This window comes from Sitophilus oryzae, unplaced genomic scaffold (genome assembly GCF_002938485.1).
Source record: "Sitophilus oryzae breed Bouriz unplaced genomic scaffold, Soryzae_2.0 scaffold_1000_pilon_pilon, whole genome shotgun sequence".
Lineage (NCBI taxonomy): Eukaryota > Metazoa > Arthropoda > Insecta > Coleoptera > Curculionidae > Sitophilus > Sitophilus oryzae.
Window position 1 is genome coordinate 2,596,495 of NW_022145617.1, and position 12,591 is coordinate 2,609,085.

Consider the following 12,591-nt stretch of genomic DNA (forward strand, 5'->3'; position numbering starts at 1 on the left):
ATAAAATATTTGTACATATATCTACCGTATGATAGAAAAAAACGGCGTCCAGTTGGATGGGAAATGACGATTGATCACATTTCCTATATAAATTTACATATAAAATGGCACCGACCTTCATTTCATGGCCATCGCTGATGCCGTTCCTTTTCGATAATACGGTACTATAAAAACTATTTACCTATATTTTTTCTTTTTTTTTCTTTGACTTTTTTATTATATTTTAAGTTTTTAAAATCTAGTGAATAAAACGAAACTTGTGTTTACATTTTGTTTAATGATTGACGTTTCGACTAATTTTAATTCGGTCTTCTTCAGAATCTATAATATACAATACAATTTTATCACTAACAATGTGTTTAATATATAATTATTTCTTATCACAAACGTAGAAAATTAGTTATACGTATATTATAGATTCTGAAGAAGACCGAATTAAAATTGGTCGAAAAGTCAATCATTAAACAAAATGTAAACACAAGTTTCCTATTATTTACTACTGACTTAAAACAAAGATTTTAAAAACTTAAAATAAAAGCTATATATAAATGTTTGTAATGACACTTATTTAGATTAAAAAACTAAAAATAGAAGTTTTATTTGACTTTTTTCATATCTAGCTTTGTTTTTAAAGAACAAATTAAACCCTTTTGAATGATACCAAATTTGTTAAAATCGGTCAAGCTAAGAGTCATGTAGTATATTTTATCCCCATCTTCCACTCTATTTCACTAATTTTATGTGGTTTGTCAAGATCTAAATATATTAATGTGTGTTTGGTTAAGATCTAAATAATATTAATTTTCATCATAAAGCATAAAATATAATAAGTTGCATAAAAATATAAATAGTAATAATACTTTATAATTTTTTGAAATGCCGAATGAATTTGACTAAATTTGAATAAACTTCTCCTCGTCTATGCTCAAATTTATGCTGGTGACGTACTCTCGACCGTCGATCGTGCGACTCCAGTGCGCGGCTACAATCGACTTTCCGACCGGTCGTGCCGCTCGCACCGCTCGCTCTCGCCGATACCCCTTCAGTGCGCGCGGAGCTTAACGTGGAATATCCCGAAAGCACAGAATATCTAGCTACGCAACAGAAGCCTCGTTACATGTATAAAATTGTAGGTAGCAAAAGGAGACAGGCTTTTAAAGCCTGTCTCCAAATCAGATATTTTGATGCGGTAGTTTCGCTACTACATAATAGAGGGCAATAAATTTAAAAGAAAACAGTTTTCTACAAACAAAATTTAAAAGAATTTTGTGCAGTATTGCCATTGTGTAATTCATATCGTAATACTTCCTGATAAAGCCTACCTTCAAATTTGCTACATCATTTAAACATATTAAAATAGATCAGAGCTGTTTTTTTCAATTTGCCATGTTAGTTGGAATTAAATCTTATTAGCTAAATTACAATCACTTCCTGACGTTTGATTGTATAATTGAATCCTGAATTTTCATTGTAATTCGGCGACAATATAATAAGTGTTGTTCTACTATTATGATACCACTTCCTGACGTTCGATTGTGTTCATACCAAGTTCATATCGTATAATCGGGAAAAAACGGCGTTAGCGATGGCTACGAATATCGCTGTCATTTTATATGTAAATTTATATGGGAAATGTCATCGATCGTCCTTTTCCAGCCAACTGGACGCCGTTTTTTTCGGTATCATACGGTATTTGATATATACTTATATTTCATGACATTACAATATTATGGTACCATGAAGCATATCAAGTGATATCTTAATATAGTACCATATTACGATACATAGCGTTCGATTGGGCTTAAACTTGGTATTCTATATCTTCAGTGACATTGTAATATTATGGTACCATGGAGCATATAAAGTGGTTCCTTCTATAGTACCATATTTGATGACATAGCAATATTAGGTACATGGCGGCAATAGGGCTTAAACTTGGTATACTACGTATTTTCGGTGACATTGTAATATGATGGTACTATGATGCATATAAAGTGGTACTTTAAAAATAGTACCATATTTCAATGCCATTTCCTGGCGATTGAGCTCATATTTGATATATACTTGCGTATTTTTATGACATTGCATTATTATGGTACCATGAAGCATATCAACTGGTACCATAATATAGTACCATATTATGTACATGGTGTTCGATTGGGTTTAAATTTGGGATACTACGTATCTTCTGTGATATTGTAATATTATGGTACCATGGAGTATAATAAGAGGTACTATAATATATTACCATATTACGATACCATTTTCTGGCGTTCTATTGGGCTTAAACTTGGTATACTACATATCTTCGGTTACATTGTAATATGATGGTACTATGATGCATATAAAGTGGTACCTTAATATAGTACCATATTTCAATACCATTTCCTGGCGTTCGATTGAGCTCATATTTGATATATACTTGCGTATTTTTGACGACATTGCATTATTATGGTACCATGAAGCATATCAACTGGTACCATAATATGGTACTATATTACGTACATGGCGTTCGATTGGGCTTAAACTTCGGATACTACGTATTTTCGGTGACATTGATGTAATATGATGGTACTATGCATATAAAGTGGTACCTTAATATAGTACCATATTACGATACCATTTCCTGGCGTTCGATTGTTCTTAAATTTGGTATACTACGGATCTTCGGTGACATTGCAATATTATGGTACCTTTAAGCATATCGAGTGGTACCATAATATAGTACACTATTATGATATCATCTCCTGGAGTTCGATTGGGCCCAAATTTGGTGTACTTGCGTTTCTTTATAAAGATTTGTTTAATTAATAATTTTAATTTATTTTACGATTTTTAATTTATTGTTCGATGTCGTGACAGCAACTTTTATGCCGAACTAATATATTATTAATTGTACCTGTGTCACTTTTTAAAATCTACCTAGGTCTATATAAATCACGTGGCAAACGGAAGAAATTTGTTATTATAGTATTTTTAGTCAGTTAACATTTTTTGTACTGCATTTTAATAAATTATTTCCATTATTATTAAACTTATATTTCATTACTAACGTTCCAGCATTAATAAATATCACTATCAATCGCCCTGTATATTATTAATTTTAAAAGGTAATTAAAGGTATTTTCTTAGTTAACATTATAAGGTAGTGTATATTAAAAATGTATATGTTTTGTAATAATATACTTAAAACTATTTTAATAGCCAAAGGAATAATTTATATAAGTGTATCTGACAAGAAAAGAAGAATAGAAAGAAACACATACTGCTTTATACACAATAAAAAAGAATGGGATGTCAATTCAAGTCTTTTGAATCTGGCAACTGTGCATATTTAGCCGAGCTACAAGGCCGTCTAGGACCGCACGAGAAGACCGGAGGCATTTGTTGGCGAACGCCTTTGATGTACCGACTCGAAACGGATGGTCGAGCGAACGAACGAACGAACGGCCGCATGCGTTCGGTCCCCGTCTAAATATACCGCACTTTCATTCGTTCGTTCGTTCGTTAGGATAATGAATACGCACCTTAACGTGGAATATCCCGAAAGCCTTTTCAGACTCGTCCAATGCTCGTCAGGCGCGCTAAATTCATACGCACGTGTCGCTTACTCTTTTTATTTAACTACCTGACTTGCGAGTCTGGCGGGGCTTTCGTGACTGTAAATGACAGCCAGACGTGTATTTTATATGGAATTATAGTATTGTTTATCATGTGACAAATTTTTAAATCCGGGAAAATAAGAGCAAACATTTTGTAATTTTGCAATTTTCGACATGCCGTCAGATTAATTTGTTATTTTTTGGCGCAATTTCGTAAATCACTCAGATTTGCTCTTGACTATAGTTTATGATAGTATCAAATGATACGTTAAATTTCAAGCATGGGAAAATAAGGGTTACGGATTTCAAAAATCAGTAAAGAAATCAGTCAGACTGACTTTCCTCCACTTGGGATGTGCCAGCCTTTTGCCCCTTTAATAAATGTCAAATATTTATGACTGGGAAAACTAGTGAACCCATCTGAAAATTTAGCCAGACTCACAAATTGTCATTTAATGTCACCATCCGAACATACTTCATCCGCTGGGAAAATAAGTACAAAAAAATCACTGCCTCCTGGACTATATACAGGGTAGCGCACCTCATTCAACTCGGTTGATTATACGAAAACGGAAAGATGTAGAAACAAAAATTTTTATGGGTATCTGTAGAGAGGCAATGTGCATAATTTAAAATTAATGTTTTTTTTTCAAATGTACAGGATGTGTTAGAACTGAGATCCATACCAAAGTTATATTTTTTCTTATGGAACACCCGGTATTTTATTTCATTTTTGGATTCTTGGGCATAAAATAAGGCTTTTATTAAGGGTTTAATATGTTTCAATGCTTTGGTTTTTGAGATATTTAAAGATATTTCAATATGCATGCTATAATAAAAAAGTTTGTCAACACTCTGCACATTTCATTTCTGAGTTATTTCTTGTGCTGAATTTGAAGCCGGAGAAATAAACTTTACTAAAAAAATTGATTGCTTCCTTAAATATATACAGGGGAATGAAAAATTGCTGGTCTATTTTAAATCCAGCAATTTTTGATACCCCTGTATACATTTAAGGAAATAACCAAATTTTTTAGTAAAGTTTATTTCTCGGGCTTCAAAGTCAGCACAAAAATTAATTCTGAAAAGTAATGTACAAGGTGTTCACAAACTTTTTTATTATAGCATGCATATTTAAATATCTTTAAATATCGCAAAAACCAAAGCTTTTAAACACATTAAACCCATATAATAAATGCCTTATTTTATGTTCAAGAATCCAAAAATTAAATAAAATACCGGTTTTTTTCTCTCTAACATTCAAAAAAAAGGAATAACATATGAATAAGATTTGAAAACCACTAGTAAACTAATCATATGCAATTTTTTTGTTCCTGTAGGAAGAAGTAACCAGGGTATCCAAAGGGGGGTAGGTCCAGGGGCTAGGGGACCTCCTCCACCTCCAAGGGAGAACCAGATGCGCGGTCCTGTAGGTGTACAACCTACCAGAGGTAAAGGTACGTTCACATTTCCGTCTTCTCGATACTTATCTTGTAAAAATATTATTTTAGTCGTTTTTTTTTTCATTTTCGTATCAGGTTTGATGATTTATTAAAATTTCTTCTTTTTTTGAGTTTTTATGTCGATAAACATAGGTTTATATACACAAATATAACTATACTATAATATTCTTCATCACACACTTGCCTTAAACAGATACTAATGTATTCTTTTAACTACATATACTGTAGAAAGGGTATTTTCTTTAGGTTTGTTCCAACCAGCATTTCGGGATCGTTTCGAAATCGTACTCGAATCGGTTTTCTTGCACTTTGTTAGCATGCGCGGACTTCGAATAGTTTCGTGACGGTGCAAAAACTATCAACGTTGGAATGCTTTGTGGTTTGTTTTCGGGACTGTCAAAAGTATCAAGCGTGCGTGTATCGATCGATTTTTTGTTTTTGTTTAGAATTTCATAACATAACCCTGTTATTTTTGTTTGCAATTTGCGATAATAATAATTATTATTCTTGAAATGGAGAATCGGGATATAGTAATTGTTGGTAAGTGTTGTTTCAGCTGTTCATTGCAGTGGTAGAATCTTTGAACATTATTTTATAAATAAAAAATTAATTAAAATTTCCGAACGATTTACTCCACACAAACTCAAAGCAAAAAAGTATAACGCACACGTATTCGAATTCGTAAAAAATAACTAAGACAGGAGCATCAGCCGGACGCCGGACTAGAATGAGCTGTTAAAAATCGATAATCCCTGCCAATATGCTGTCATGCAGAAGTCAACCCAAACAGTTCTCAATTTGGACCATGTACCGAAATTACCGTTCTGAAATCGTAACTAAACGACCCCAAGGTAGGTTGGTACGCAAATAGGATCGTCCGATAACAGTCAAATCTCGGTTGGAACACATTTGAATTACTGCGCACGAGCGTGATCGTTCGGTGACGGTTCTGCGGCGGGTTGGAACAAACCTTTTGATATTTTAGTTTATATATGCTGACACTATTTGTTTTTTTTTAAATAATTTCATCTTCCAGCTCTCTAAACTCTAAAGGTCTATTTAGACTTGTCAGTCACGTGTCAATTCTGTTGCTGTACAGTCTCAGTCTCATGCTATCCGTTACGAATTGTCTTTGGATTGTGTTTTAGTTTTATTAATTTTAGTTTTTATTTCTCTGAAATTTATAAACTAACGGAACACCTTGTATATTTTGTACTATACCACTCTTTACCTATAGTTCATACCAAATAAACTTTTAGTCACGTGATTAAGCTTGACTGGTACAGTGTTGCCCACTTTTACATATTTTCTTTTAATCAAAATATTTTAGGAAACAAAAATAAATTAATTATAAATATACAAACAGCTATTATTTACATCAACAAGACTCATCTCCTTAACAGCACTTAAGGGACAAAAAGGGCCATTACTACCGCTTTCCCGTTGAAAATAAATAAGGTGGCTATGAGTTTTTGCATTGGCTATTAAGCTATCTTGTACACTTCGCACTAAAAGAGGTTCTAAAAAGAACAATGTTCAACTGTAAGATCAGCTAGTAAACATTTTTAAGCTTAAAGTATCACGACACAACTCATTTAAACAAAAAAATCCTAATACAAAACTAGTGTCAAAACGAATGACAATGTGAGGAAATCAATGACTAAAGAATCCAAGGACAAATAACACCCGAAAGCAAGTTGTGCCGATGTCACCAAACAGTGCCGTGGCACATATTTTTCTTAACCTAGCTGTTTGAAGCAATATTTATATTTTTTGATAATTGTTTTGACTACGCCTATGGTGTATCATACTAATTAATTACGAAAAAAACGTGTTAAAATGTTTACAAAAGATACAAAACTAGTATCGACGTATAGCACATATCAAGTACATATAGATGTTAATTGAAATTGAAGAATAGTTATCAACAAGAACAGTTAACCTAATAGGACTGCTCATTCAGCCAAAAGTGTCCGCCAGGTGCATGCGAAAACTACTCGCTTTGTGACATCATTGTAGTCCTTGTCATGGTTATTAGTCCTTGTCCGGCAACCAATAATACACGCACGTGCATTATTGGTTGCCGAATGCAAAACGTTCATTACATGTTTATTATTTAGTTTATTTATTTAAACACCTTATATGTATGCAGTATAGAAAATTAACTGTATAAATCGTATTAAATACTCGGATAATGCATTTTTAAGAACAGCAGTTCCCAGCATCACCTTTTGCAGGCATTCTTTTTAGAGTACTTCCATAATTTGCTTTAAAATAATTAATAAACAATATCGTAGGCACTTAGTAAGCACTTTGTCACAATCCACAACACAAAATGAACGTATTTATACACTCTATAGCTCTAAAAACACCTTTTTCACATTTAAAATTGACAAAATAATTAACTCAAAATTTCTCAGCTGTTATTTTGATAAGTTTACCATAGGCAACTAGACTACACACTATCATGACAAGGACTACAATGACGTCACAACTGTCAGCTGAAGCGCGGGAAGAGGCGAACGTACGTCTTATGAGGATGAGCAATCCTATTAGTTTACCGTTCTTGAGTTATCAAATTCAATAAAAAACGCTAAAAAGTTGGAGTGGACTGTTTATTTACCTATGAAACGTAACTCCTGGCTCTTTATTATAGCTGCTGCTTTTACACTTGAAAGCTGAACAACTAATCACCATTGTAATAAAGTTTATACAAAGTTCACTACACACATACTATTAAAAATCGCTAAAATTGTCGCTGGTGACCAAATGATGAGTCATTATTGTTTGCCATCAAAAGAATGGCCTCGAAGGTCACAAATTCTGCTGCAGTCCGTATATGGGCGTTGCATGTCCTTATATTCTTTAGTCATTGGAGGAAATAGATAAATAAATGGGGCAATTTGACATTTTTTACATTAGAGCTACCACCTGAATCCCTAGCGGGAAATTTAAATTCCAATTAGTTAATATTATTAATAATTGGTTGGAAAGAATTAATTTATGAATCGCGTCCTCGATTCCGTAACTAAAAGTTTAATTGGTATCGCTTATAGATGTTTTTATCGTTAAACTGAGACTGTTTGACGGAACAGAATAGAGACGTCGTGCCTGACAAGTGTGAACAGTCCTTAATACTTTTTTCTTGTAGTTTTTGTAAATTTTTAATTTATTTATATCTACTGGAAACATCTTGGCGTACTGTACACACACGTATTGCATTAATAATTGTGAAATCGAAATCTCTCTGACACTTACTTGCTATTTGATTTTATGTGTGTTATTTAAACTGCAAGAGTGTGATGTATATGAATTTGTTTTTGGCACAATTTATGTTTTTTTCTGTTATTTTTCAGTTTAAATATTTTTAAAAAGGTGTCAAAAACATGTTTGAGCTTTATTTGTTTCACAAATAACCCATTTTTTCTCAAAAACTGAGTTTTTATAAAGAATAATTTTTTTAAAAAGTATTTTTTTTTGAAAAGAAAAACAGTGGGTTATTTGGGTTGTGTACTCTCAATGTATGAATTGCACTATACAATCGGTCTGCCAAATGCTGCCTCTTACTTTTCTACCTCTTTATAAGAAATTGGTAATTTAAAAGGTATTTAGACAAATTTTTATATAGTAAGATTTTCTTTTCACTCTGTACTAATTAATTAGTTTTAGAATATACAGGGTGTCCCGATATTCCGCGGAAATAGAAGTACTATATATTTTTGAAATTAAAACAAGTTCATTGGACATAATTTACCTCTATACAAAAGTGCTTCGTTTGTCCGCTAGGGGGCATCAAACTTAAAAAAAACCTTTGAATAAGAAGACTAAGGAAGTAGCATATCAAAAATCTTAGGTACACCGCGATGGGCCTCAAATATGGCCTACTTAAATTCCGGTTTATCAGTGCCGTTCTAATTTTATTTAAAAAATGTAAAACTATGATGTAGGGTAGACTCAATAATATGTTGTTTTATTTGACGTTGTGAATAAATGTTGGTAGTTATTAAAATTGTTATAAAATATATAATTCTAATAAAAACAGATAAGTTATAATAAGTATTTATTAACACAAACATCCGATACGCTACTGAAGCAGGTAAGTCAAATTAACGTATCAAAATTCTTTGACATCTGATCTTTGACAAGTAGTAAATAAAAGCTAAAGTGCAAGAAAAATATATAATTTAGTTAATTTAAGTGAATTTCATAAATGATCGGTTTACTACACGTATGTATATTGTATAGTCACTTACTAGCGAAAAGTTGTTCCATTATTTCACTCAATTTTTGCCGAGATCTACCGCACGCTACACAACCAACTATTTTAGAGTTTTTTTCGATAAATTGCGATAGTGTCACTGTTAATTTAAGTTCTGCCACAATTTCCATCTAGATTTACTACCTTTATACAACTATCAGTAGTAGAATAAATAATAAATAACATAAAATAAGCTCCGTAAAGACTGACAAATCCACAAAATTTCAAATCAAATTCAAATGTGTCAAATGAATCGTCAAAAAGAACTGTCAAGGATCCCCACCCTAGAGTGCTTTTTCCGCCCACCGTGCATGAATACATGGACAGCATTATGCTCCTTCCTTAGTTTTCTTATTCAAAGAAAAAAACAAACACATTTTTTTTTCGTAAAATGATTTACTACATCTAGTATTTACTACATTTTTTGTCTCTTGTAAAAACGCTACATCGCACAGTTTTTGCGAAAACATTTTTTGGAGAATTTATTTTTTCAAATGAGACCTACAAAATATACAGGGCATTCCAATATTTCGTGGACATAGAACAAGTATTTACATATTTATTATTTTTGAATCAAAATAAGTTAATTGCACTTAATTTACCTTTAGGGGGGTTAGAGGGCATCAATTAAAAATAAACCCGAACGTTAATTAATTTAAAATTTATTATGTTTTTAAGTTTTTTATGTTTTCTATATATTTTTTTTATATATATTTTTATTCGCTTCTTGATATTTTTGCCTTTTTATTCGCATAGCTTGATGAGACAAAAAAACATTTTTTGGAAGTCAGTTTAGGAAAAATGTTTTTTTTCCTAAACAAACTATTTTAAAAATGTTTTTCAAAAGGTATGCGCGGTGGAGTTTTTTTACAAGGGTCAAAAAATAATGTAGTAATTACTAGAAGTACCATTCTACGAAAAAAAACTCGGTTGTCGGTTGAGCTGGAAAATATTTATACTAAAATGTATGAAGGGGTCGGGGTATTTTTCACCCTTCCCGTACTTTTTCTAGGTTTTTGTGAAAGTCAAAAAATGCTAAAGCACTTATCAAAATATAGACATCCAAAATCTCATTCAAATCGGTATAAAGGTTCTTAAAATATCTAAAAAAATGTATTTATTTTTTTAAAGTTTGAAGCCCCCTAGCGGAGAAACCAAGGACTTTTGTATAGAATTAAATTGTGTCCAATGAACTTATTTTGATTCCAAAAATACATAATAGCTCTGTATCCACGTAATATTGGGACACCCTGTATAAAGACTTTTATGGAAATAGTTTTTTTATTTCTGCTTTAAATTCATTCAATGTCACTTGAAAGTTAAATTCAAACATACAGGGTGTTTCTAAAACACATTTGCCGTCACTCGTGAGCTCGAGACCCCCTATGTTGATTTAAAAAATAAACCCTATTTTTACGTGAGGGATCTCCCCACGAGAGATGGCATATATTTTATGAAACACCCTGTTTATTAGTCAAGTTTGTACCCTCATTATTTATGTAGTGTATTCCTTATACGTGTCTTAAAAGACTTCCAAGTCTGACGTCATATCAGTGGTCAGAAGAATATTTAAGTAACTATAAATTTAAGTTAATTTTCGTTACAATTAAAGTCACAATAACATTTTGGATTGAAAGAATACCTTTTGAATTAACCAGTTTAGCACAGCAAAAACAACGATGTGTTCAGTTTATTAGGATTTTTTTTGAAAATTATGAAATTTATAAAAATACACGGTTAAAGTAAAAATACATCGTTGCCGTTGTGCTCTCGAAAGACATCTTTGTCCGCTACTCGCCGAACAGCGTTGCCACTTTGCCTGATCGTTGTCCGTTTGTCTGTCTGTTGGTCTAGATGCCTGCCACCTGTTGTATAGCTCCTCTCAGTTAGACTCATCCTTCAACACAACTCAATCGGCAACGATGTCCAACACGAACAACACTACCACCGAGCACCAACAGGTATTTTTGTTACTCTCTTTCTCTCTCTAACTAACTTTCTATCTATCTATCTCTGTCTCTCAGACTCTTTCCTCAAAACGAACAAGTAGTAATTTGTACAAGTAGATGTGTTTTTCTGTTTTGCTCTGACATGATATATAGTTGTCTTTCGTTGTTGTGTTTAATAGTTTTTGTGCTTGGTTTGCTTTTATATATACATAGATAGTTTTGTAGAAGTACTTAGGTGTAACACGATACAAAATTTAAGCCTTTATGATTTATTCTAAGTCGGGTTTAGACCTAACGAACGAACATGGAGAACTAACCTCTGTAAAACCTTCCCAGATACTGACTTCTGTCAAAGCCCTGAGACTATATGATGAGTTATAACTCAAGAAAAGGGACACAATAGATCTGCAAAGTCACGGTGATATAACAATTACAATCTACAGTTTTTTTTATATTTAGCCGGCAAATTAGAACAGGCATCATTCTTTTACTTCGAAATTTTCTAATATGTAGCTGAAGAGTTCAATGTCAAGGGAAAATGTTTCTATGGTAATCGCAAAACAATTTCCGATACACGTGATCAACTTTAAGTGACAAGCGATGGCGACAGCGCTGCCAGATTGTGATGGGTTTATGAGATGAATTTTAATTTAAGAGTGACAAACAATATATTTATTATATCATTTTTTAAATATGTTTCAACACATAATTTCAAGAAATGCAATACAAGAATTCGAAAATTTAGTAATTAAATACGATAATTCGCTGGGTTTGGGAAATTCTCTCAACACGAACAGCAGAAGCTGAAATAGGTACCAAAACTGTAGCTGTTAAAACAACGCAAGGAACTCCACAAGGTGGAGTGACCTCCCCCTACTGTGGAGCTTGGTAGTGGATGAACTACTGGAAGAATTAACTCTAGCGGGAATACACTGGCATAGGGTATGCAGATGATATAGTCATGATTGCACGGGGAAACATGAAGGATGAAGGCACCCTGTGTGATATTATCCAAAGAGGACTTCGCATCACTGAAAGATGGTGCAGGACTGTCGGGCTGAGTATCAACTCAGATAAAATTGCGGTAGTGCCATTCACCAGAAAGCGAAGTTTGAAAAACTTGAAAAGAATCCGTCTAGATGGAAAGGAAATACTGCCATAACGGGAAGTGAATAACCCTGGATAGTAAACTTCTCTGGAACAGGCATATTAAGAACATTACCAGTAAAGCCACAAAGGCTCTCATGATATGCAGAAGACTGGCGGGAAATAGCTAAAATTTTGCGCTGGATGTATACCATGATAGTAAGAGCCATGAT

The 12,591-nt window shown here is 32.9% G+C and overlaps 1 protein-coding gene across 1 annotated transcript in view; it reads left to right on the forward strand.

Moving 5' to 3' along the window:
* The window catches only part of LOC115882268 (RIMS-binding protein 2), a 76,538-nt gene that overhangs the window by 58,824 nt on the left and 5,123 nt on the right, over positions 1–12,591 (forward strand). The window contains exons 22-23 of the mRNA XM_030900256.1: positions 4,943–5,059; positions 11,178–11,284. Of these exons, the coding sequence (XP_030756116.1) occupies positions 4,943–5,059; positions 11,178–11,284 (224 nt within the window). The remainder of the gene's footprint in view (positions 1–4,942; positions 5,060–11,177; positions 11,285–12,591) is intronic.